Here is a 26,219-nt window from a genome sequence, read left to right on the forward strand (position 1 = left end):
GATTCAGTTACATCATTCTTCTTTCTAAAATTACTTAAAGGCTTTTTTCCTTTGTTCTCAGGATAAAGTCCTACCTCTTTAGCACGGGTTGTCAGGCCTTCCATGCTATGATCCCTGCTAACATTGTTAGCTTCATCTTTCACTATTCTACCCTGTATTTTCTCTCTCACTATATTGAATTTCTTTAAATTTTTCAGTTTTACTAAATTCTGCTTTCACTTCTCTTCCTCTGTCTAGGATGCTCTCTACATGCAAAACTCTTGTGTTGCTAACTCACATTTAGCATTCAGATACCAGATTAGGGTTTGCTGTGAAGTGTTCATTAACTCTCCAAGTATGGGTTAGGTTCCCTGTACAATGGGCATTTGCCACTCTATCTTCTAGGACCTGCTTGCTCTTCTCATGATAACAGTATCCTTATTTTTATTTAGGCAGTCACTCTTTCCCCACTTTTGGTCTTGTGATGCTGCCTTTAACTAAAGGGAAGCTAGTTAGAACATTTCTTCTTTCTGTCACTAGTAATTCACTCTGGAATGGGCATATGGTCAGCACCAGGTTAGCAGGAACTCAGAAAATTTTTCTTTGAGCTTTTGGAATAGGAAGTCTTCTCTTCTGCTTGGTTTGGGGTTGTGATGATGTGATACTAGACTTCTTAGGTCTAACCATATGGATCTTGTGACTTAAGCCAACACAGTGGAAAACAGAGAAGAGAGATGAAGAGGGCTCAAGTCCTGATATTTGCTGAGCCTTGAATACAGCTGCATATGAAATCAGTTTTATCCTTGACTCTGTAGTTACATGAGCTCATAAATTTCCTATTTGGTTTGAATCAGTTGAGTTGGGGGGTTCAGTCATTTGCAAACAAAAATGTACTGATCTACCCTCTTCTGGAGAACATGAAGGACCTTGCAATGATTCTCTTTCATAACGTTTAGTATGCTCTCTTTTAGTTGCCGGTTTACTTGTCTGTCTCTCTTAACATAAAGTGCCATGAACGCCACGGCAGTATAGAGACCATCTCTACACTGTTTCCAGTTGTACTTCCACAGCCTAGTACTGAACCTGGCACAGAGCAGACAGTAACTATCTGATAAATAAATGAATAAGTAACTTAAAGTCTCACTCATGTTATTGCTAATGCTTACTGCAATATCTGGAAGAGAGTAAATACTCAAAAATAGGTTTACTAAATGAACATATGAGCTAGTCCTTTTAAATATATAATTTTACTTTATATATACTCAAGGACACAATTTACTTTTGTTAACAAGCTACTTTAAATGTCTCCCACATAGAAAGAAAAGACTTGTTATCATGCAAATACATTTATACCGTGGTACCAAAAAAAAGTCCTGAAACATAGCTATCACATGAATCAAAAACCTAATTGAACACAAATTTAAACAAAGAGTTTAGTTATGTTACCAGCTATCATTTTAAGGCTAAAAACATTCCTGTCTAACCCCATATACTTACAGCAAACATTTCAAGTTACTAAGCTGTTGTATGACTTCTTCTTTTGAAGATTTTTCCAGTAAGTTCCAAAGTATTTCAGATGAACGAAATAAAAGTTGTCCAGAGGGATCTGGGTCGTTGAGGTGAGCACAGATTCCACTGGCTGCTTGTGCTTTCACCATTAAAGTACAATTAACTTCTGAAAATAAATTCTACAATTGTTTTATAGACTCGACATTAATAGATAAAAACAAAAATAGTTGAGAATGAAGTGTTCAGTTATGTATATAATATACAAACCAGAAGTTGAGAGATGCTGCAGAGCTTTAAGTACCCAAAGTTTCTCAACAAGTTGATTTTCAAGCAGCTCCAACGACTGGATCATTGTTTTTGCCAGTCCTCCAACTTCAGCCATTTTAATCTTATATGAGGAACTAGCCTGCTGGTAACCTAACAACCAATTAGTGAATAAATATGTGCAATTATTTCACATAGAAATCATCTACATTAAACAAAGGAATGAGTAATTTATCACTAAACAGCAACAACAACAACAACAACAAATTTTAAAAAGTATATGGCAAAGGGTTGGACACGACTGAGCAACTGAACTGATACGGCATTTTAAAATGGTATAGCACAGGGTAGGCAGACTTACTCTATAATAGGCCAGGTAACAAGTATCTTAGGTTTATGTAGCCTATAAGGTTTCTCTCTCAAATATTCAACACTGCTACCATAACACGAAAGCAGGTATAGACTGTATAAAAATAAGTGGGCATGGCTGTGTTCCAGTAAAAGTTTATTTACAGAGGGCTGGTTTTGGCTCAGGATCCACAGTTTGCCGATCCCTAGTGTAGAATTTGAAATAGGACCACAGTTTTGGAGACATATCTTAAATGCTAAAATGAACATTATTTCTTGTCTCTAGATACACTTTTCCATAAATGAAAATGGCATGATTACAAATGCTAAATGTATTCATATTCAAGTCAATTCACGACTTTAGTGCTTTCAAGGGACCACAATTATGCAATTTGGTGATGTAATTTGGCAATGAATATATAATGCTATTCTGATAAATGCTAGTGAAATATAATGGTATTTTAAGGAAGCATGATTCTTGGTGATAATAGCTCCCATGAGCACCACCACCACCTCTCCTATGATACAGCTGCACAGGTAGTTGCCCAACAATCTCTCAACTCAAGAGAGATTAAATACACAGCAGAGGGTACCTGCTTCCTTGAGATGCAGCTATTTTCCCTTGTAGTGACATACTACCTACCTCCCTGATTTCTTGACTTTTGAGACCAACTAGATTCTTTGCCATGGTTCTGAGATGTCTGTTATTTCATCTTTATGCATTTGATCTTTAGCCCTGGACATGGCCCTGTCCTTTGCTGTGATGGGTTCTCTGGTATACCCTAGCTATTCACTTTAGGTGTATAAAAAGTAAGTATAAAGAGGAAACCAAACATTGCATAATTTCATCTTTCAGAGAGAACAACCTTAACATTCTGGTATATTTCTTAGAGTATTGATATTTTCATGTATCATATAATTTTAACAATACACTATATGTAGAATTTTATATTCAATTGTAGCCGCTAAACATTTTATTGTAAGCCTTTTCTCATTCTATAGAATATTTTCCCAAATCATGGTTTTTTTTGCATAATAGCCTGGTTGCATGCCTGTACTTTGTGCTTACAGTATCTTTATATATTTAGTTTACATTTATATAGAAGGATATTGTAATATTAAGGCTCATGAACCTGATTCCTATCCCCAGGGATATGTCTCATACAATTGCCCTACCGATGACTTTTCAGCTGTGGTCCCAGATATCCAGCCACGCCATCACCTGAAACCAACTGTGTGACACAGCTATTGAGAGCACTGCCTAAGGTTTCCAATATTCAGAGCCTGGTTAAATTAAGATCAGCCTCACTTCTCTGCACCGTAACTCCTCTGTCTTATCTTATACATCATTTGTTCCCCCCCCCCCTTTTTTTTCCTGTCTTAAAAAGACAATGGATATATTGCCTAGGTTAACCTTATGCTTGTACTCTTAATTCCATCCTCTCATGTTTTGGGAATTTCTTCCTCTCATTTTCCATATACTAGCTTCTTGTTCCTCTGCCTATAGGGGAAAATGAAGTTTTCCCCTATCCTAAAAATGAAGTTTTCCCCTATCCTAAAAATTATGAAAAAAAAACGAATATCTTCTTTGATTTTGCTACCAGTTGAGTTGTTCTCCATCTTCCTTCTTTTTCTTCTCCATCTGATCTTAATACATAAGTCGGCACTCACTGTCTCTATTCTCACAATCCTCTCATTCTTTGGTCTTGTATCTGTCCTATTTATGGCAATAGTTCCACCAAAGATGTACTAGAGTTTTCCAGATATCACATCAATTGGTAATTTGACTCTTTAATTACAGAAGCCTCTACAGTATTTGACATTAGGACTACTTCCTTCATCAAATATTTTATTCACTGGCATACAAGACATGACGATCTTTTGCTTTTCATCCTCCACTTTGAACCTTCTGTCATTGCCAATTTCTTTGGATCGTTTCTTCCCCCTGGATCTCAGTATGGACCCTCTCCATGCTGTTATTCTTAGTCCTTTCCCATTTACATGTTTTATCCCCTGGAAAAACTCAAGCATCTAGATGGTTTCAATTTTCATTTCTATTTGGGTGAACTCCAAACCTGTATTTCTGTTAGTATTCAGTGTCTACTATCTATCAAACACTCTCTCCTGTTTATCTCACTGATAGCTCAAATATGACAGTTAATAATCTCTCTACTCATTTCTTCACTTCAGATGTCTTCCCATTTTCCCCTATTCTAAGTAATTTTTTTTTCTACCAGCGCCTTATTTTCACCTATCTTAAGGAACAGAGAACTTTAAAATGTATTTTATATCTTCTCTCCTTTCCTAAATTGATTATAAATTATGGAAACTATGAAGGTAGGAAATATATCCTAAAGTAACATTATATCCTCCATATAGCAAGTGTCCCCTATCTTGATACTACCCATTTCAGTGTGACTCATTATACCATTATATATTAAGATTCCTTAGCTGTAACATGCAGAATTCTTTTTCCAGAAGTGGTGGAAAACATTATTAGCTTTGGGGATCTAACATTATAAACGTTAGAAAAGAATAATATTATCAACAGTATTAAATTACATTAACAGTAATAATTATAATTAAACTAGTTTGGGTTTAGCCTTAAAAATTTTATTATAAATATTTAACATCAGAATATCTGAAGTTGACAAAAACATAATTTTTCTGTTTAAAATGACTGAAGAGCTTGAGACTGCTAAAAAAGCCTGTTTTTGATGTCTTGCATTTATGATCCCCACTCTGTTTTTACAAGTTCAAAGAGATATGAGAATGTTCTGTTTTATAAAGACACAAGTTATTACTGAAACAGTATTGAAAACTTTACCTGTAATATGCTTTTTTGGTGGTTCTGCATGATAAAAGTCAATAATACACTTACAAATTTGAATCCTCAATTCAGAATTTTGTATTTTCATTAAGTCACCTGTCAGAAAGATGAATGAATGCTGTTTAATAACAATGACATATGTTTATCTACAGCTTTAAGGATAAAGTATTAGTAACATGATTATTAAAATATCATCAGCAGAGATTCAAACTGGATCATGTAATTTTAAATACATACACACATACACACACAAAACACCCTATCTATCCTTGGACAAGAATCAACTCAGCCTTTCCTTCCCAAGAAGAAAAGAATGGTAATTAGCACCTAGAACAAGATTGCCTAAGATTAAGTGCTGCTTGACCACTTCAGTTCAGTTCAGTTCAGTTCAGTCGCTCAGTGGTGTCCAACTCTTTGCGACCCCAATTGCAGCCCCCCAGGCCTCCCTGTCCATCACCATCTCCCAGAGTTCACTCAGACTCACGTCCATCGAGTCGGTGATGCCATCCAGCCATCTCATCCTCTGTCGTCCCCTTCTCCTCCTGCCCCCAATCCCTCCCAGCATCAGAGTCTTTTCCAGTGAGTCAACTCTTCGCATGAGGTGGCCAAAGTATTGGAGTTTCAGCCTCAGCATCAGTCCTTCCAATGAACACCCAGGACTGATCTCCTTTAGGATGGACTGGGTGGATCTCCTTGCAGTCCAAGGGACTCTCAAGAGTCTTCTCCAACACCACACTTCAAAAGCATCAATTCTTCAGTGCTCAGCTTTCTTCACAGTCCAACTCTCACATCCATACATGACCACTGGAAAAACCATAGCCTTGACTAGACGGACCTAGGTCGGCAAAGTAATATCTCTGCTTTTGAATATGCTATCTAAGTTGGTCATAACTTTCCTTCCAAAGAGTAATTTCATGGCTGCAGTCACCATCTGCAGTGATTTGGGAGCCCCCCAAAATAAAGTCTGACACTGTTTCCACTGTTTCCCCATCTATTTCCCATGAAGTGATGGGACCAGATGCCATGATCTTTGTTTTCTGAATATTGAGCTTTAAGCCAACTTTTTCACTCTCCTCTTTCATCAAGAGGTTTTTAGTTCCTCTTCACTTTCTGCCATCCTACTACCTGTATAAAGTTGTGTCTCAGTTTTCTCATCCATAAATTGGTATAGAAATAGTTACTACTTTAAAGATTGCTGTGAGAATTAAATGAGTTAGCCTGAGAAAATGGCTGAGAGTTTTCCTCCCTAGCTAGTCAGTAATCTATTGCCTCTAATAATGTATCCTTTGCTTAGAAAAGTTCAGCTGAGCTCTGCCCCCTCAGGTTATTGACAGACTGGAAGATAGTGTTTCTAGGCAGTCTTTCGCCTGCTGGTAATAATTTTATGTTCAAGTTATTGTGGCGGGGATGGAGGATAGGGAAGATTCCTTTTCAGTCATATTTAAACAACTTCTGATTTCCATACAAATCTTGAAATTATTTGTTCTAGTTCTGTGAAAAATGTGGCTGGTAGCTTGACAGGGATTGCATTGAATTTGTAAATTGCTTTGGGCAGTATACTCATTTTCACTATATTGATTCTTCCGATCCATGAACATGGTATATTTCTCCATCTATTAGTGTCCTCTTTGATTTCTTTCATCAGTGTTTTATAGTTTTCTATATATAGGTCTTTAGTTTCTTTAGGTAGATATATTCCTAAGTATTTTATTCTTTTCGTTGCAATGGTGAATGGAATTGTTTCCTTAATTTCTTTTTCTACTTTCTCATTATTTGTGTATAGGAATGCAAGGGATTTCTGCGTGTTGATTTTATATCCTGCAACTTTACTATATTCATTGATTAGCTCTAGTAATTTTCTGGTGGAGTCTTTAGGGTTTTCCATGTAGAGGATCATGTCATCTGCAAACAGTGAGAGTTTTACTTCTTATTTTCCAATTTGGATTCCTTTTATTTCTTTTTCTGCTCTGATTGCTGTGGCCAAAACTTCCAGAACTATGTTGAATAGTAGCGGTGAAAGTGGACACCCTTGTCTTGTTCCTGACTTTAGGGGAAATGCTTTCAATTTTTCACCATTGAGGATATGTTTGCTGTGGGTTTGTCAACCTCGAATAGCCAAAGCAATCTTGAGAAAGAAGAATGGAACTGGAGGAATCAACTTGCCTGACTTCAGGCTCTACTACAAAGCCACAGTCATCAAGACAGTATGGTACTGGCACAAAGACAGACATATAGATCAATGGAACAAAATAGAAAGCCCAGAGATAAATCCACACACATATGGACACCTTATCTTTGACAAAGGAGGCAAGAATATACAATGGAGTAAAGACAATCTCTTTAACAAGTGGTGCTGGGAAAACTGGTCAACCACTTGTAAAAGAATGAAACTAGATCACTTTCTAACACTGCACACAAAAATAAACTCTAAATGGATTAAAGATCTAAATGTAAGACCAGAAACTATAAAACTCCTAGAGGAGAACATAGGCAAAACACTCTCAGACATAAATCACAGCAGGATCCTCTATGATCCACCTCCCAGAATTCTGGAAATAAAAGCAAAAATAAACAAATGGGATCTAATTAAAATTAAAAGCTTCTGCACAACAAAGGAAAATATAAGCAAGGTGAAAAGACAGCCTTCTGAATGGGAGAAAATAATAGCAAATGAAGCAACTCACAAACAACTAATCTCAAAAATATACAAGCAACTTCTGCAGCTCAATTCCAGAAAAATAAACGACCCAATCAAAAAATGGGCCAAAGAACTAAATAGACATTTCTCCAAAGAAGACATATGGATGGCTAACAAACACATGAAAAGATGCTCAACATCACTCATTATTAGAGAAATGCAAATCAAAACCACAATGAGGTACCACTTCACACCAGTCAGAATGGCTGCGATCCAAAAATCTGCAAGCAATAAATGCTGGAGAGGGTGTGGAGAAAAGGGAACCCTCCTACACTGTTGGTGGGAATGCAAACTAGTACAGCCACTATGGAGAACAGTGTGGAGATTCCTTAAAAAATTGCAAATAGAACTACCTTATGACCCAGCAATCCCACTGCTGGGCATACACACCGAGGAAACCAGAATTGAAAGAGACACATGTACCCCAATGTTCATCGCAGCACTGTTTATAATAGCCAGGACATGGAAACAACCTAGATGTCCATCAGCAGATGAATGGATAAGAAAGCTGTGGTACATATACACAATGGAGTATTACTCAGCCGTTAAAAAGAATTCGTTTGAATCAGTTCTGATGAGATGGATGAAACTGGAGCCAATTATACAGAGTGAAGTAAGCCAGAAAGAAAAACACCAATACAGTATACTAACACATATATATGGAATTTAGGAAGATGGCAATGACGACCCTGTATGCAAGACAGGAAAAAAGACACAGATGTGTATAACGGACTTTTGGACTCAGAGGGAGAGGGAGAGGGTGGGATGATTTGGGAGAATGGGAATTCTAACATGTATACTGTCATGTAAGAATTGAATCGCCAGTCCATGTCTGACGTAGGGTGCAGCTTGCTTGGGGCTGGTGCATGGGGATGACCCAGAGAGATGTTGTGGGGAGGGAGGTGGGAGGGGGGGTTCATGTTTGGGAACGCATGTAACAATTAAAGATTTTAAAATTTAAAAAATAAAATTAAAAAAAATAAATAAATAAACAACTTCTGAATTGGCTTCAGCCTATACTTCAAACTGGATTGCATTTGCTCTGGCGAAGTCCTCCAAGTATGATCCCTAAGAGAATCTGAAAATGACCAGTGGGATTCTGAAAATGATCCATGCCTTCTGGGCACCTGCAGAACACTGCAGTCAGGAGAATCAGCTTCAGGACGGAAAAAGATCTGCTTGGATTCTCTGAGGGAAAGAGATAATTAGATCTCCCTTGAAGATTTGTGTTTTGCATTAGGTCTTGCATAATGTTTATCTCTGAAGGTAGTCAGTGAGTGGGTAAGCAAGTGGACAGGAGGAGGGAGCATGAAGGAGACAGCCTAACTTTAGGAGAATCTATCTGCAAAAACTAACACTGGGTGGGGAGGGTGGAGCGGGGCAAGGGGAAAGACAGGCTACTCTTAATTTTTTTGGACTCTCCTTTGTGGTTGAAAACTAAGTTTTGAAACAAATTAGGCAACAGGAACAACTAAACTTTTCCAACAAAACTAGCCAAACCAAGTTTATGGGAAATGCTAAGGTTTCTTGTCTGTTTCACTATCATTTTAGTTCCTGTAAGTTCAGATCATCTTTCATGGTTTCCTGTTTTACAATCTCAGGGCAGAGTACCAACTTTTTCCTTCATGTTTCCAGAATCCTGCTGTTAAGTGGAAAAATATCTACTATTTAGGACAAAAAGTAATATAATTCATTTTTATAAATAGCACAAGTAGAAACTGGAAATTATTAGTAAAAATGAATATCCTTTTTTCAAAGCTTTGTATTACAATTATTTTAGTTTCAACTCATGTTTCCAGCAATTAATAAAGGACAGAACAGCAGTACTTACTGTAAGTAATCAGTGAAAGGAGTTCATTTTTTAGCTAAGAGTTCATATTGCCCTCAAATGAGGCAATAACATGCTCTGCGGGCAGGGATTCAACAAACAACAGACTGACACAGTAAGAAAGGGCTATGTATTATACAAATGCATACTTAAAAGTAATAAGGGCAACAGAGAATTTTTTTAATATTATCAACCAAATCTACACATTTTAATCTGTTAATACTATCATATCCTCTTCAAGGTTGGTTGGCTTCTCACTGGTAAATTAGTTTCCCATTAGTTTCCAAGCTGCCTGTTCCTAAAGGTCATCTTATCTAACTCCCCATGTCTATTCTAATTTCCTTCTTCACCCACTGTAGGCCACAATAATTTCTCCCGAAGTACCTACAGATGAAGACTATGAAACTTTATTTAGACATAAAAGAGTTAGTGTCTATGTTAAAATTTTTAAATGATACTAGTATTTTACTATACTAGTTTCTGTCATCTTTCAATATGGAATATAATGTTAGGAACATAAATTTCAGGAAATAATTATTTTTAATTTGTATTTCTTTTATTTCTACTATACAAACAAAAACTAAATTAATAAGTATAAATTTAATTTAGGATTTGTTTTGGGAACATGATGTCATGTCTCAGGGGCTGATTCAAGGAGCCATAGTGTTTGATAAATTCAGACTGAAATTGAAGAAAGTAGGGAAAACCACTAGACCATTCAGGTATGACCTAAATCAAATCCCTTATACAGTAGAAGTGAGAAATAGATTTAAGGGACTAGATCTGATAGACAGAGTGCCTGATGAACTATGGACAGAGGTTCGTGACATTGTATAGGAGACAGGGATCAAGACCATCCCCATGGAAAAGAAATGCAAAAAAGCAAAATGGCTGTCTGGGGAGGCCTTACAAATAGCTGTGAAAAGAACAGAAGCAAAAAGCAAAGGGGAAAAGGAAAGATATAAGCATCTGAATGCAGAGTTCCAAAGAATAGCAAGAAGAGATAAGAAAGCCTTCCTCAGCAATCAATGCAAAGAAATAGAGGAAAACAACAGAATGGGAAAGACTAGAGATCTCTTCAAGAAAATTAGAGATGCCAAGGGAACATTTCATGCAAAGATGGGCTCAATAAAGGACAGAAATGGTATGGACCTAACAGAAGCAGAGCTATTAAGAAGAGATGGCAGGAATACACAGAAGAACTGTACAAAAAAGATCTTCATGACAAAGATAATCACGATGGTGTGATCACTCACGTAGAGCCAGACATCCTGGAATGTGAAGTCAAGTGGGCCTTAGAAAGAATCACTACGAACAAAGCTAGTGGAGGTGATGGAATTCCAGTTGAGCTATTTCAAATCCTGAAGGATGATGCTGTGAAAGTGCTGCACTCAGTATGCCAGCAAATTTGGAAAACTCAGCAGTGGCCACAGGACTGGAAAAGCTCAGTGTTCATTCCAATCCCAAAGAAAGGCAATACCAAAGAATGCTCAAACTACTGCACAATTGCACTCATCTCACATGCTAGTAAAGTAATACTCAAAATTCTCCAAGCCAGGCTTCAGCAATACGTGAACCATGAACTTCCAGATGTTCAAGCTGGTTATAGAAAAGGCAGAGGAATCAGAGACCAAATTGCCAACACCCACTGGATCATGGAAAAAGCAAGAGAGTTCCAGAAAAACATCTATTTCTGCTTTATTGACTATGCCAAACCCTTTGACTGTGTGGATCACAAGAAACTGTGGAAAATTCTAGAAGAGATGGGAATACCAGACCACCTGACCTGCCTCTTGAGAAATCTGTATGCAGGTCAGGAAGCAACAGTTAGAACTGGAGATGGAACAACAGACTGGTTCCAGATAGGAAAAGGAGTGCGTCAAGGTTGTATATTGTCACCCTGCTTATTTAACTTATACGCAGAGTACATCATGAGAAACGCTGGGCTGGAAGAAGCACAAGCTGGAATCAAGATTGCCGGGAGAAATATCAATAACCTCAGATATGCAGATGACACCACCCTTATGGCAGAAAGTGAAGAAGAACTAAAAAGCCTCTTGATGAAAGTGAAAGAGGAGAATGAAAAAGTTGGCTTAAAGCTCAACATTCAGAAAATGAAGATCATGGCATCTGGTCCCATCACTTCATGGGAAATAGATGGGGAAACAGTGGGAACAGGGTCAGACTTCATTTTGGAGGGCTCCAAAATCACTGCCAATGGTGACTGCAGCCATGAAATTAAAAGACGCTTACTCCTTGGAAGGAAAGTTATGAGCAACCTAGATAGCATATTCAAAAGCAGAGACATTACTTTGTCAACAAAGGTCCGTCTAGTCAAGGCTATGGTTTTTCCAGTGGTCATGTATGGATGTGAGAGTTGGACTGTGAAGAAGGCTGAGCACCGAAGAATTGATGCTTTTGAAGTGTGGTGTTGGAGAAGTCTCTTGAGAGTCCCTTGGACTGCAAGGAGATCCAACCAGCCCATTCTAAAGGAAATCAGTCCTGGGATTTCTTTGGAAGGAATGATACTAAAGCTGAAACTCCAGTATTTTGGCCACCTCATGTGAAGAGTTGACTCATTGGAAAAGACTCTGATGCTGGGAGGGATTGGGGGCAGGAGGAGAAGGGGACGACAGAGGATGAGATGGCTGGATGGCATCACTGACTCGATGGACATGAGTCTGAGTGAGCTCTGGGAGATGGTGATGGACAGGGAGGCCTGGCGTGCTGCAATTCATGGGGTTGTAAAGAGTTGGACACGGCTGAGCGACTGAACTGAAGTGTTTGATCTCATTTCTATTATTTTCTTTCTCTAGAAAATTGAGCTATAAGCCAAATATAAACACCTGCTTGTGATTTTTTTATATCTTTGTGTACAAAACACAGGCATCTTTATGTATATTATATTAAAGGTCCCAATATTCCAGCATTTTAAGATTTAAAATTATTTAATAAATAATTGGGCCCACAATCAATTCCTGCAATCATTTAGATTCAAGCGGTTATTAGAGCTCAAAGATGAAAACATTTGTGTGATTACTGAGAGGAACATGTACTTCTGATTTACACACAAAAAAATGTTAAACATTTCAACGAACTAAATACATAACATCAAGACATATAAGCACAAAGAAATATCTTCCAGTCCTTATAATTAAGGAACAAAAAATCTTGTTGGTATCATGAAACACCTGAGTGGAAGATAATACAAAAAATATCACCAAGCACACTATGATTAATCTCCAACCAGAAAACAAGAAAAGAGAAGTATTCTTAGTGAAACATAGTGAAAGAGATATTTCCTTCTTGTCAGTGGTCCAATCATCTTAACTCACCCAAAAGTCCAACTGAATTAGCAGTATCTTCAGCATATGTTATTTCATCTGATGCTTTCTTTTTCAAAAATGGCAAGCTTCAATAAGAATGAAGAATATGAGTTATGTTTAATGAAGTCCTTCACTGAAGCATCATTTGCAAAATAGAGGAAAATTTCTCTTCTAAAGATTAAAATGAGGATAAATATCCTTTCTTTATTCCTGGAGAATTAACTACCAAAAAAAAAATGTTTTTCTAACCAGCTGACCAAAATAAAATAAAACAAAATAAAATTGGTTTATAAAAATGAAGAGAGATGGACATAAAAGGCAAGAGTTTAGAAAGCCATCTTGCAATACTACATAAATACAAAACTTATGAATTCTCTTTCCTCTCTGAGGGTAAGATAATACTATCAAAATTAGGAGTATACTAGAAAAGCTGATACAAATCACAGGTCTAGTTTTACCCATAGCTTAAAGGCTGTTTAGGGGATTTTTTTTCCTGAAAATTTGCAACTCCAGTTAATATCTCAATGGTCTATTTGTTCTTAAGGGTTAGTGACTTTTTCCTTATTAATTGGATTAGTTACCATCCACAAAATAACATATATACTTTTTGAGACACTAAAGAATTCAATTTAACAAATATTAATTATATTAGAATCCTATTTCACAACTAATATAACCAAAGTTATTTGAAAATAATTTATTTATTCACAAATCAGAAAAGATAGGGCACTTGAACCTACGTCATTAGTCTGTCAGAGGAGAAATAAAAGTCAGTTCCTAAATAAAATTATCTACTATTTCAGCCCTTCAGGGGTTAAAAATTTGAAATTTATATGTTATTTAAAGATATTTAATATGTCTTATATATAGTACTTTTAAATCATATTTTTCAAGAAAAATTAACCAAGTGATTGAAAAACAACACTGGGAACTATCACATATGGATATATATATATATATATATATATATATGCCAATTAGAATTAAAAGATATTTCAATGTTAAGCTATGAGAAAGAAAAATTTATAAATGTCATCAAGGTTCATTTCTAGTATTTCTACGTGTCATTTCTAGAATTTTTCACTTGAAGTAATTTATTACTTGACACCCAGCTGATTGTTGAATCTCTAAAGTGAAAAACTCTAAAATGAATTCTTCTTGTCATATTTTTTCCTTTCATTACCAAAGAAAGCAACCTAAAGGATAAAGCATCAGAAGAGTTTCCCACCAAAAAGGTTATGAAAAAAGTAAGCATTATGCTTCTGATGCACTGAGAAAATGAATTACTTGAGGCCAAAATAGAAGGGCTTGATTTTACTTTTTAAATTTTCAATGTTTTTATATCCCCAAAATGACCTTAAAAGGGAATCAAGTGAGGGTATGGTATGGAAAAGTACATGATAAAAGGAGAAATTAGGAAATTTTAAAAAAAGAATGTGGACAATTATGAACTATGAAGGTAAGTGAAGAGTGCATTTCTAAAGATTTCTCATATTATGCAATGAAACATTCAGTTACAGCTTTCCTAGAGGACCAATTCTTGGTAGAGTACTCTAGGAACACTGATACTGAAAGTAATGTGAACACGGTATTCTAAGATTGCATGGCCTCAAAATCTGAAACTACTTTACATAATATTATCTCACATCAATATAAAAATAATTTCCAATTAGTATATTACAGTTCCTTGAGAGCATCAGAGCAACATTTATTTCTTTATTTTACATGGTCTCTATTAAAAAGGCATGGAAAGGACAGTCAATAAATTATTTTCAATCATTTGTTCAGATATCAAAAAACTTAAATGAACTTAGTAACAAAATTGCAAATATTGCTACTAAATCTAAAAGTGAGAGATATACTTACTATGTATAAATACTATTATTTATAATTAAAAGAAACTCACTTTTTAAAGTTAAATTGGTAGAAAGGTTTAGAAGATTCAACTGTCAAAAAGTTTATCTCTTTTTAAAGAAATTTCCTCTACTGTATTATATTGAAAATGGGGAATATGTATTTTAATATACATCTTGATTAGCAATTATATGGCTGTTCCCCCAAATGGTTGCTGAAATAATAGTACAGAGAATGGAAGACATAAATTTTATAAGTCTGATCTCTAATTTACATTTTGAAAAATAATCTCCCAAATAATTTGGTGATAAATCCTTCTTTATTCAAATTTGGAAGATCAAATAAAACATTTTGACTCTCATCTTTGAGAGTCAAATATTTTAAAGAGATAGAAAAAAACTAGACAGAAATTAGTATTATCCATACATTTTCTTAAGGATTCTCTAAAAATACTATAACTTCTTATTTATATCTCATATTTTTCATTCACTTGGGGTAACTTATTATGAGAAAACATTTTAATATACTTGCAGTTTAAGTTCTTGTGGCCAGCAATCTCAGATTACAGTAAAATGGACTACCTTTGAGATATCAGCTGCTGGAATCAAGTGATCAAGTGAAGCTTCCTGAGTTCTATATTGCTTTGCTACACTATAAAGCATAATGTCTTTATAAGATAAAACATAAAATACTGCATGCGTGCTAATATAAAATAAAGTTTAAAAACTTACCCACATAATTTTATGATATTATATGCAGGTTCTATAAAATGGGGCTGTGTCTTAATTTTTTCTGCACACAGATTCAGAATTTTAAATATCTGTGCTAAATCCCTTAAGGGCTTTAATATTTTTAGTTAAGAAATAAAATTAAAATTTTTATTAATATATTCTTTACAGTATTTCTATCAAGAAAATCTATAGAATTCCATCTATTTCGTTAAACATGGTTGACCCTATTTTAATTACAGTAATTTTGAAGTGTAAAGAGAAAAACAGAACCATTTTTTTTAAGGAATATTATTTAATTTTTGTCTCAGTAACCTCTTATTCAAAATATTTTTTCTCTTCTCACCACATCTTTAGAATCTGATTACCAACTACTACATCAGATACTCAATTGAGCAATAACTTATTATTGGCAATGAGTAATAACACTTTGAAAAAAAAAAACTTAATGGCTCAATTATATCCTTCATCTCCACCCAAATACAAAATATACATTGCTCAGGAATAAGCAAACCAAAGCTGCCTTACTTTCCTGCATTATTTATTAATATTACTCAGTTGCCTTTTCTTGTTTTTAAGGTTTATATTGGTTGAAATTTTATTTAAGACTAGTTTATGAAAGCAAAATGTACCCTCTCTAGATCTTCAGGTAAAAGCAACTTTTATTATATCTATTTAAAAAACCCAATTGGTACCTAAACAAATTTCACTTTTTTTTTTTTTAATAGTTAAGGGGACATGGTAATGTGACTTGCACTTCTTCACTGAATCTGATCACTTCTAGTCTCTTTCTAGGAGCTTCTTTGTAAAAGACAGGAGAGCTGGATGTATTAGAAATACAAACTTCCATTAACTTCCTAGGGAAATGACTAAGATACCTCTCTAACCTATCTTTGCTTTATGTTTTATAAAGTCTAAAGTCAGACTACTGAAGACATTCAGAAACAGAGCCATTTGCCACCAACTCTCTGGCCTGAAGAAGAAAAAACAATGGAGGTGTTGTTATCAGGTTAAGACAGGAAAAGAAATCATTTGCTAGTACACTTTCTTGGCTACCAGTAAACAATGCTTGATATCCACAAGCCCTCAGTAACTGACTGACCAAACAAATCCATATAAAACAAGGCTAAAATAAGGTGAGAAAAGAGTTAGATAAAATTATAAGGCACATTTTTCTAAATGGGAGGCTTAAGATGTTATGATATATTAAACAAGCTAAATTAGAGGCTGGTATTTTCTTTAAACCTGGTTTGACAACTGTTAAAGTTTATTTAGATAAATACTACTGTAATTGTGGTTGTGGACCATGCCAGTTCTGGAACTGTATGTTATCAGTCTATGGAAAAATAACTATAGAAAGTGAGTTTCCTGTAACAATTCTATTGCATTTTACAATAGCATGTATATGCAAAGGTTAAAAAAGAAAACAACCCCCCATCAGCAAACTGGTTCTTAATCACACATAGTTTTGAAACACACTATTCTCTACATATTCTAATCATGGGGGTATATTCATTGGGAATAACATGTTTATAGAATGTTTTGAAGATTATCAAGCAATGCTGGTATGTTATCTAGTCTTCCTTGTGACCTAATGAGGAGCTATTATCCCTATTTCATAAGGGTGAAAAAATTGAAAAGTTTATCAACAGTGCAAATACTCAAGTAAACTGGTAGAAAAAAGACTTTGACTTGGCCCTCCTAACTACATCCACTATCTCTCTGAGTCTATAGAGACTGACACTACACAGTTAATATTGCATTATACTGTTTCTTCTGCTTTATATTCTCTGGTAAAAATATAATTTTGTGAAAGACATAAAATGTTAGATATTTTCTGTGGTAAACAGAATAATGGCCTGTTCAATGATATCTCAGAGAAGGCAATGGCAACCCACTCCAGTACTCTTGCCTGGAAAATCCTATGGACGGAGGAGCCTGATAAGCTGCAGTCCATGGGGTTGCTAAGAGTCGAACACGACTGACCGTCTTCACTTCCACTTTCCACTTTCCTGCATTGGAGAAGGAAATGGAAACCCAGTCCAGTGTTCTTGCCTGGAGAATCCCAGGGACGGTGGAGCCTGGTGGGCTGCCGTCTATGGGGTCGCACAGAGTTGGACATGACTGAAGTGACTTAGCAGCAGCAGCAGCAGCAGCAACAATGATAACTACATCCTAACCCCTAGAACTTGTGAATGTTACCTTTCTTACTATATGGCAAAGGGAATTTTCTGATGTGATTAAAAACCTTGAGATGGGAAAGTTATCCACAATTATCCAGGTAGGCCAAATACAATCACAGGGTCCTTATAAGGAAAGGAGAGGCAGGAGAGGGTCAAAGAAGGAGGAGTGACGGCAAAAGTAGAGGTGAGGGGGTGGTCCTTGGCTACCTCTTGGGAAGGGCCCAGGAAGCCAAGGAAGGCTGGCTGCTTCTAGAAGCTGGCAAAGGCAAGGAATGGTGTCTCCCCTAGAGCTTCAGAAGGAGCCAGCCCTGCCAACACCTCTCCTTGAGCCCAGTGAGACTTCCAGACTATAAAACAAAAATTTCATGTGGTTTTAAGGCACTGAGTCTGTGGTAATTTGTTATAGAAGCAATGGGAAACTAACACGTTTCCTAATAATTCTCCCATTTTAGGATAAAGGAAACAAACATACACATATAAGTAAAGGATACAAATCCATTTTGATAACACTGCACCAATTTCTTGACAGATTTAAGTTGTCTTTCTTCCAAATCATCCTGAAACAAATTATCTATTTTAGTTGTTTTGTGTTATTCTGTTGAGATTTTTAAAAGTTTCCCTTAATGTAAGAAGAAAGTAGACACATTATCAAGTAATTCTTGAATTACTTTATTATAATGTAAGCATTATAAAATGCTCCCTAAAATAGTGAAGGTTAGAAATAAACTATACATTCATATAGGAAATTGCAAATCAAAACTAGATTAATATAAAAGCAGTAACGGTTTCCAGAAATATTAATAATACTTGAGGTATGTTGAGCATTTTTCTATGCCAAATACCATTTAGGCAATATATATAGATATCATTTCATTAATATTCAAAATAACCTTATCAGGAGGGTATTTTTATTATCCTTCTTTTTCAGAACAGGAATCTCAGCTGAAACACTAATTATTCCAAGTCATACAGCTAATAACCGGTGATTTATGAAGTCAGATTTGACCATCTGAGTCCAGAAGTTGTATTTTTAACCTAAAATATGCCCAATATAATGGCTCAAACTAAACATCTTCAGTCAATTTAAACAAAACATACACACACACACACATATTTTGGCTACCCTTAATTAACAAGCTATTAGGAGCTCTATGTAGTTGGGTTTCCTTTTTTAAAAACTGTAGATATGTTCACAATTAAAAATAACTTTCACAACAATCAGAGCCAACAAAAGAAATTATCCTTATAAAAGGCATTATTTTTACTGTGTTTTTTCTTCTTTCTATGTAAAACTAGAAACTAAAAACTGTTAAGACAATGACTAAATTTTTGCACCTGTTAATCATAGGACTGTTTTGATACCATGGTCAGCCCACTTCCCATATACTGAAAGCATGCAATCTTCATCCTGTAGTAATTTTCTAGTGTATACTGACTTTTTAGGCATTCAGTCAATTCTTGAGTAACATCAGCAGAGTGTCCTATAAACATATATGCATATGCATTTATTATCCTTTCTGCCAAAGCGTAAACTCAGTTTTGAGTTTTATATCTTTATTTCCATTACATTCTGTATGAGAGTTCTCCCAAAATAAATCTTATGACTGTGTATGAGTATCTACATATCCTAATTTCATATCAGAAAATTTTTAAGTACTATATCATGATACATGTTTCCTACCCTTGCACCCACATCCTGCTTGGTAATAAGCATGAACAAAGGCTAGATGAGTCAAATCTACTCTTATGATTTCTGTTTATATTCACCTGTATAATATATGTATATATTATATTCATATATATGTACCTACCAGGTTAAATATATTCATACTAAATTTAAACAGAAGACATATACTGTTTGAAATGTTGTCAATGAAAGGAGAAATGGGAATTATATTTAGGGGAGTACATATTACCTTTCAGGAAATCACAGTTTCTAAGTGAAATGGAGAAATTTTCTCCCAAAGCTTACTTTACCAGTCTCTTCGAAGAGTTTGATGACACGATTTAGGTCCATAGACTTGAAGGCACCCTAAAAAGACACAATTCACAGTATTCTATATCATAAGAATCAAGAAATCACATCAAACACATTATTTTTATATGGTAGTATTTCTTAGCAACTTAAAAATACCTTATGACAAAAAGAGAGTGAGGGGAGAATGAAAAGCAGCTGAGACTTATAGGAGTAAATAAATTTTGGAGTTAAAAAAAAAAAGCCCTCTTGAATTTTGGTATTATCTTACAGTCTCAATGTCTTTAAATTTCAATAGTTCCAAAAGGCCCAAGAGAGCATCTGGAATAACAGCACTTCCATGCCTTAAGAAATAAAATGATTTTATACATATTATGCATCTCATGGATACACATCGTATACACTGAGTTTGCCTATGCAGATATACCTAAGACTAGCTTCTAAACTACAGGTAGGAGACCACATTCCTGAACTAGGTATCCCTTCTCCCAGCAGTCTTACATCACCCAGATTAGAAAACAGGAACTGCCAAGTTCTACAGATTTTACATCTTAAAGATTTTGGAGCCCACTCCATCATTTAAAAAACAATTTTTATTGGAATAGAGTTGCTTTACAATGATGGCATTGCTTTGTTCCTTTTATGGCTGAGTAATATTCCATTGTATATATGCACCACGTTTTCTTTATCCATTCATCTGTCAATGGACATTTAGGTTGCTTCCGTGTCCTGGCTGTTGTAAAGAGTGCTGCCATAAACATCAGGGTGCTGCATCCTTTCAAATTATGGGTTTCTCGGGATATATCCCTAGGAATAGGATTTCTGGCTTATATGGTAGCTCTATTTTTAGTTTTTTAGGAAACCTCCATACTGTTCTCCATAGTGGCTGTACCAATTGACATTCCCACCAATAGTGTAAGAGGGTTTCTCTTTTCTCCAGCATTTATTGTTTATCGATTTTTTGATGAAATGGCAACCCACTCCAGTGTTCTTGCCTGGAGTATCCCAGGGATGGGGGAGCCTGGTGGGCTGACGTCTACGGGATTGCACAGAGTCAGACATGACTTAAGTGACTTAGCAGCAGCAGCAGCAGCATTCTGACGGTGTGAGATGATACCTCATTGTAGTTTTTGATTTGCATTTCTCTAATAATTACTGATGTTGAGCATCTTTGCATGTGTTTTTTTTTTTTGGCCATCTTTGGGGCTTCCCTGGTGGCTCAGAGGTTAAAGCGTCTGCCTCCAATGCGGGAGACCTGGGTTCGATCCCTGGGTCGGGAAGATCCCCTGGAGAAGGAAATGGCAATCCACTCCAGTATTCTTGCCTGGAGAATCCACGGACGGAGAAGCCTAGTAGGTTACAGTCCACAGGGTCGCAAAGAGTTGGACACGACTGAGCAGCTTCACCTTCATCTTTGAGAAATGTCTATTTAGATCTTCCACCCATGTTTTGATTGGGTTGTTTTTTGATATTGAGTTGCATGAGCTGTTTGTATATTTTGGAGATTAATTCCTTGTCAGTTGCTTTGTTTGCAAATATTTTCTCCCATTCTAAGGGCTGTCTTTTTGTTTTGTTTATGGCTTCTTTTGCTGTGCAAAAGCTTTTAAGTTTAATTAGGTCCCATTTGTTTATTTTTATTTTCATTACTTTAGGTGGTGGATCGAAAAAGATCTTGTGATGTATGTCAGAGTGTTCTGCCTATGTTTTCCTCTAAGAGTTTTATGGTAGTTGGCCCACTCCAGCTTAATGATTTATTCAGTTCTTATTTCTCACTCAATTGTGACGTTTTCCTGCTATTTGCTCTCCCTACCTCTAGTCTTGCACCCTTCAACACTGTCCTCTACCCTCTGGTCAGAACAATAAAACTCAAATCTGAACACAACACGTCTAAATCATTCAATGACTCCACTAATGCCCTTCCCCCACTCTGTTTTCATTGTTGTTATGATCCTATCCGTCTCCTTGGTTAACCCTCACAGGTCCTTTGAGACACAGTCGCCTCCATTCTTATCATCAAAATACATCTTATTATTTTGATATACTATTTTCTGTTTTATATATTTACTTATATTTTATTTTGTTTTTGTTTCCACATATAAATACTTAACATAATTTCACTTACTGTTAATACCATTTTATATTCTGATTTTTAAGTCTATAATACATACATTTCCATATTTCTACATAGTCATTGTTTCATTGCCTCCTAGGTCTAGAATTTCCTTTCCTTTCACAATTACAAACTAATATGTTCTAATCTTAAGAAATGTCATTCAAATACAATTTTCAGTTAAGTGTTCTAACTTTGTCTGCAGAATAAGTCCCTGAGTTTACTCAATATGATTTTCACTTTAAATATTATCAAAAAAGATTTACTATATAGTTATTTATCCTAGGTATTATGATTATCATTAACAGTGTTACATCTTACTATTAAATTGCTTAAATTATTAAATTTACTGTTAACAATTTTTTGATAAATAGAATTTTGCCTTTTAAGATTTGGAGTTTTAACAGTGCCATCTGCCACCACCTCAGTTGTTCTTTTTTCTCCCTGTGTTCTCAGAGAAATAAAAATGTACAGTGAATTTTTATTTTCTGATTTTCTGCAATATTGGTTTTGTGGGTTGGAAGAGATATTGAAATGAAATGTCAGTGCAGAATTTTCTTTTTAAAATCTGTATTATTATCAGAATTTTTCCCCCTAAATGGCCAGATATAACTTTTATAAGAAAGAAGAATGGTAAAGATTAAGGCACAGATTTAACTTATATTATCTTACATTTATTTTATATTATCACTTCATGTTACTCGGTATTTTATTTGCATGGCAAATGTTATATTTTTAAGATTTCTCCCTCCTTCCCTTAGCCTTTTCTTCTTTTTATAAATATTTATAAGTAGCTTCTACATTTCAGAAATGGTAGGTGTGGGGAATACATTTGCCCTGACTTCAAGCATCTATCAATCTGGCATGAGATATAGGTAATATAGATAACATGCTACAAAATGGTTCATGAATGTCGAGAGGTGTGTTCCAGAACTATACAGAGAGGGACAGAATGGCATGGGGAGGAGGGATAGGAATCTGGGACAGCTTCTGAAAGAAGCAATCTGCAGGCAGTGTGAGATTGAATAGGATTTGTGAGATAAACTGAAGGTTTGAGAGATGGAGCAAAGGGAGTAGCATGTGTTAAGGCCTGGAGACAAGAAAAACATGGCATTTAAAGGATTGGTGAGTCATACGGTAGGAGAGGATAGTGCAAGGGATAGAAGCTACAGATGCTGCTGATAAGGTAAGCAGAGGTCAAATCATGAATACTAATCTTAGTGATAATAACAATGATGGTACAGTTGTGAGCTCTTTAAATATTTACTAAATGAATTCTGTGAAGTAGATACTATTAACACCATTTTACAGGTGGCCTTGTACATACTATGATAAGGCTCATCAGAAGATATTGAATGGTTTGAGAGACTGGATATTAAAACAGGCAATGGCCAGATTTTACTTGGTAACAGAACTCTGTCCTCCAACCTCTGCAGCAGGCCACCTAGGAAGTCAAACCACAACCTCTGCAGCTGTTGGCTCAGAAAAGTCAGTATTTGGTCAATGATGATCACATTCCCTATTTTTTGACCCCATCTGCCACACAGGGCCAACCAGAAACAGCCAAGTATGCTTCACAAATCAATCATTCAGTCAACAAGAGCAAAGCAGAAGCCTCCCTTTTATTCACAGTGAAGCTTCCCTTGGAGTCTCTGCCAAATATAAGTAATGCTGGCTGACTCTCTTTCTACAGCAAACTCTGCATAAACAGTCGGTGTTCATTCTCATTAGGGTGATCTTTGTTGATTTCCACAGGTTTTAACCAGAGGAATGTAACAATAAAGAGATAATTCTGTCTGCTGAGTACAGACTGATCTGGAAAGATCTAGACTGGAAGTGGGAGACTAGTCTATGACTTCAGGCATTGACTAAACAGCGGCCACCAGGATATACAACGAGTGGAATGAAAAGCACCAAGGAGGCAGAATCAGCAGGTCCTAATAAGTGATTTGATTTGGTAAGAAAGAGAAGGAAAAGGTAAGGATGACTGACTGGTTTGAGGAATGACATAAGTGGTAGCACCATTTGTTGAAACAGGGATGCTGGAGGAAGAGGCTTGTGTTGAGGCTGGAGATGAGTTAAATTTGGGGCAAAGATTTCTAAATCACAGGCTTAAAGTAATAATTGGGAGAGATTAGGTAAACAAGATCACACAAGCAGAATGTAGCAGCAAGAGACAATTTACAAATGTAAATATAAAAATAACTGTTGTTATTATCATCATAAGATTTTATGGAGAAATTATAAAAACATTTAACAAAATCTTTTAAGATCAAAAGCTCATTTAATTAACTGCTTTGAAGAAAATTATTCCTCCACAAACTTCAAGTCATAGGATGAACTTATTTTCCCACTTTACCAGTGAACATTTCAAAGGGGAAAAAATCCTGCTTATTTTTGATACCTAGTTATAGGGAAAGAACTAACATTTATTATGGTCCATTTATGTGTCTGGCACTTTATATTTTAATTAACATATCTCAAATCTACAATATGAAGGTAGAATCATTATCCCTGTTATTGAAACTGAGATCTAACTTATTACGGTCACATAGTGACTGTATGGGCTAGCAGGGCTGTTTGATGCAGAAACACTGGTTCTTTGCACCTTAGTTCTCTGCCTGACACCTCAGTTGACCCAGAGATTACTTCTAGCAATTACTCCACAACAAGGATAGGCCACTTTAAGTACATAGTACATGGCAGAATTATAGATAGTGCCAGGATATGACAGCAACCAACAAATTGTGTAAGTTCTCAGAGGCTCTCAGAAGGAAAACAAATTTGGGCAAGGAAGCTCAGCCATGACACCCACTCAAGTCAACTGTTTACAATAATGTATTTAACCTACAAATATTACTGTGTGCCTCTGCTGTGAAGATATTAAGAAGAGGTGGCAAGAATACACAGAAGAACTGTACAAAACAGAGCTTCACGACCCAGAGAATCACGATGGTATGGTCGCTCACCTAGAGCCAGACATCCTGGAATGTGAAGTCAAGTGGGCCTTAGAAAGCATCACTATGAACAAAGCTAGTGGAGGTGATGGAATTCCAGTGGAGCTATTTCAAATCCTGGAAGATGATGCTGTGAAAGTGCTGCACTCAGTATGCCAGCAAATTTGGAAAACTCAGCAGTGGCCACGGGACTGGAAAAGCCCAGTGTTCATTCCAATCCCAAAGAAAGGCAATGCCAAAGAATGCTCAAACTACTGCACAATTGCACTGATCTCACAAGCTAGTAATGCTCAAAATTCTGTAAGCCAGGCTTTAGCAGCACATGAACCGTGAAATTCCAGATGTTCAAGCTGGTTTTAGAAAAGGAAGAGGAACCAGAGATCAAATTGCCATCTGCTAGATCATGGAAAAAGCAAGAGAGTTCCAGAAAAACATCTATTTCTGCTTTATCGACTATGCCAAAGCCTTTGACTGTGTGGATCACAAGAAACTGGAAAATTCTGAAAGAGATGGGAATACCAGACCACCTGACCTCCCTCTTGAGAAACCTATACGCAGGTCAGGAAGCAACAGTTAGAACTGGACATGGAACAACAGACTGGTTCCAAATAGGAAAAGGAATATGTCAAAGCTGTATATTGTCACCCTGCTTATTTAACTTATACGCAGAGTACATCATGAGAAACGCTGGGCTGGAAGAAGCACAAGCTAGAATCAAGATTGCTGGGAGAAATATCAATAACCTCAGATATTCAGATGACATCACCCTTATGGCAGAAAGTGAAGAGGAACTAAAAAGCCTCTTGATGAAAGTGAAAGAGGAGAGTGAAAAAGTTGGCTTAAAGCTCAACATTCAGAAAACGAAGATCATGGCATCCGGTCCCATCACTTCTTGGCAAATAGATGGGGAAACAGGAGAAACAGCGTCAGACTTTATTTTTTTGGGCTCCAAAATCACTGCAGATGGTGATTGCAGCCATGAGATTAAAAGACACTTACTCCTTGGAAGGAAAGTTATGACCAACTTAGATAGCATATTCAAAAGTAGAGATATTACTTTGCCAACAAAGGTCCGTCTAGTCAAGGCTATGGTTTTTCCAGTGATCATGTATGGATGTGAGAGTTGGACTGTGAAGAAAGCTGAGCGCTGAAGAATTGATGCATTTGAACTGTGGTGTTGGAGAAGACTCTTGAGAGTCCCTTGGACTGCAAGGAGATCCAACCAGACCAGTCCTGGGTGTTTGCTGGAGGGACTGATGCTGAAGCTGAAACTCCAGTATTTTGGCCCCTCATGTGAAGAGTTGACTCATTGGAAAAGACCCTGATGCTGGAAAGGATTGGGGGCAGGAGGAGAAGGGAACGGCGGAAGATGAGATGGCTGGATGGTATCACTGACTCGATGGACGTGGGTTTGGGTGAACTCTGGGAGTTGGTGATGGACAAGGAGGCCTGGTGTGCTGTGATTCATGGGGTCGCAAAGAGTCGGACACGACTGAGCGACTGAACTGAACTGAACTGCTGTGTTAGATATCGTTCTAAGTTCTAAAGACATAGTATCGAATAAAACACACAAAATCTCTGCTTCAACAAGGAAGTGATATGGTTTGGGGGAGACAATAAGCTATATAGT

The 26,219-nt window shown here is 36.3% G+C and overlaps 1 protein-coding gene across 1 annotated transcript in view; it reads right to left on the reverse strand.

The window, feature by feature from the left end:
- Nucleotides 1-26,219, reverse strand: part of CFAP69 (cilia and flagella associated protein 69) — a 62,021-nt gene that overhangs the window by 32,989 nt on the left and 2,813 nt on the right. Inside the window, exons 2-8 of the mRNA XM_005679307.3 lie at nt 19,520-19,579; nt 18,039-18,104; nt 15,368-15,477; nt 12,792-12,868; nt 4,928-5,026; nt 1,756-1,905; nt 1,477-1,654 (exon numbers count right to left, since the gene is read on the reverse strand). Of these exons, the coding sequence (XP_005679364.1) occupies nt 1,477-1,654; nt 1,756-1,905; nt 4,928-5,026; nt 12,792-12,868; nt 15,368-15,477; nt 18,039-18,104; nt 19,520-19,579 (740 nt within the window). The remainder of the gene's footprint in view (nt 1-1,476; nt 1,655-1,755; nt 1,906-4,927; nt 5,027-12,791; nt 12,869-15,367; nt 15,478-18,038; nt 18,105-19,519; nt 19,580-26,219) is intronic.

This window comes from Capra hircus, chromosome 4, assembly GCF_001704415.2.
Source record: "Capra hircus breed San Clemente chromosome 4, ASM170441v1, whole genome shotgun sequence".
NCBI classification, from domain to species: Eukaryota; Metazoa; Chordata; class Mammalia; order Artiodactyla; family Bovidae; genus Capra; species Capra hircus.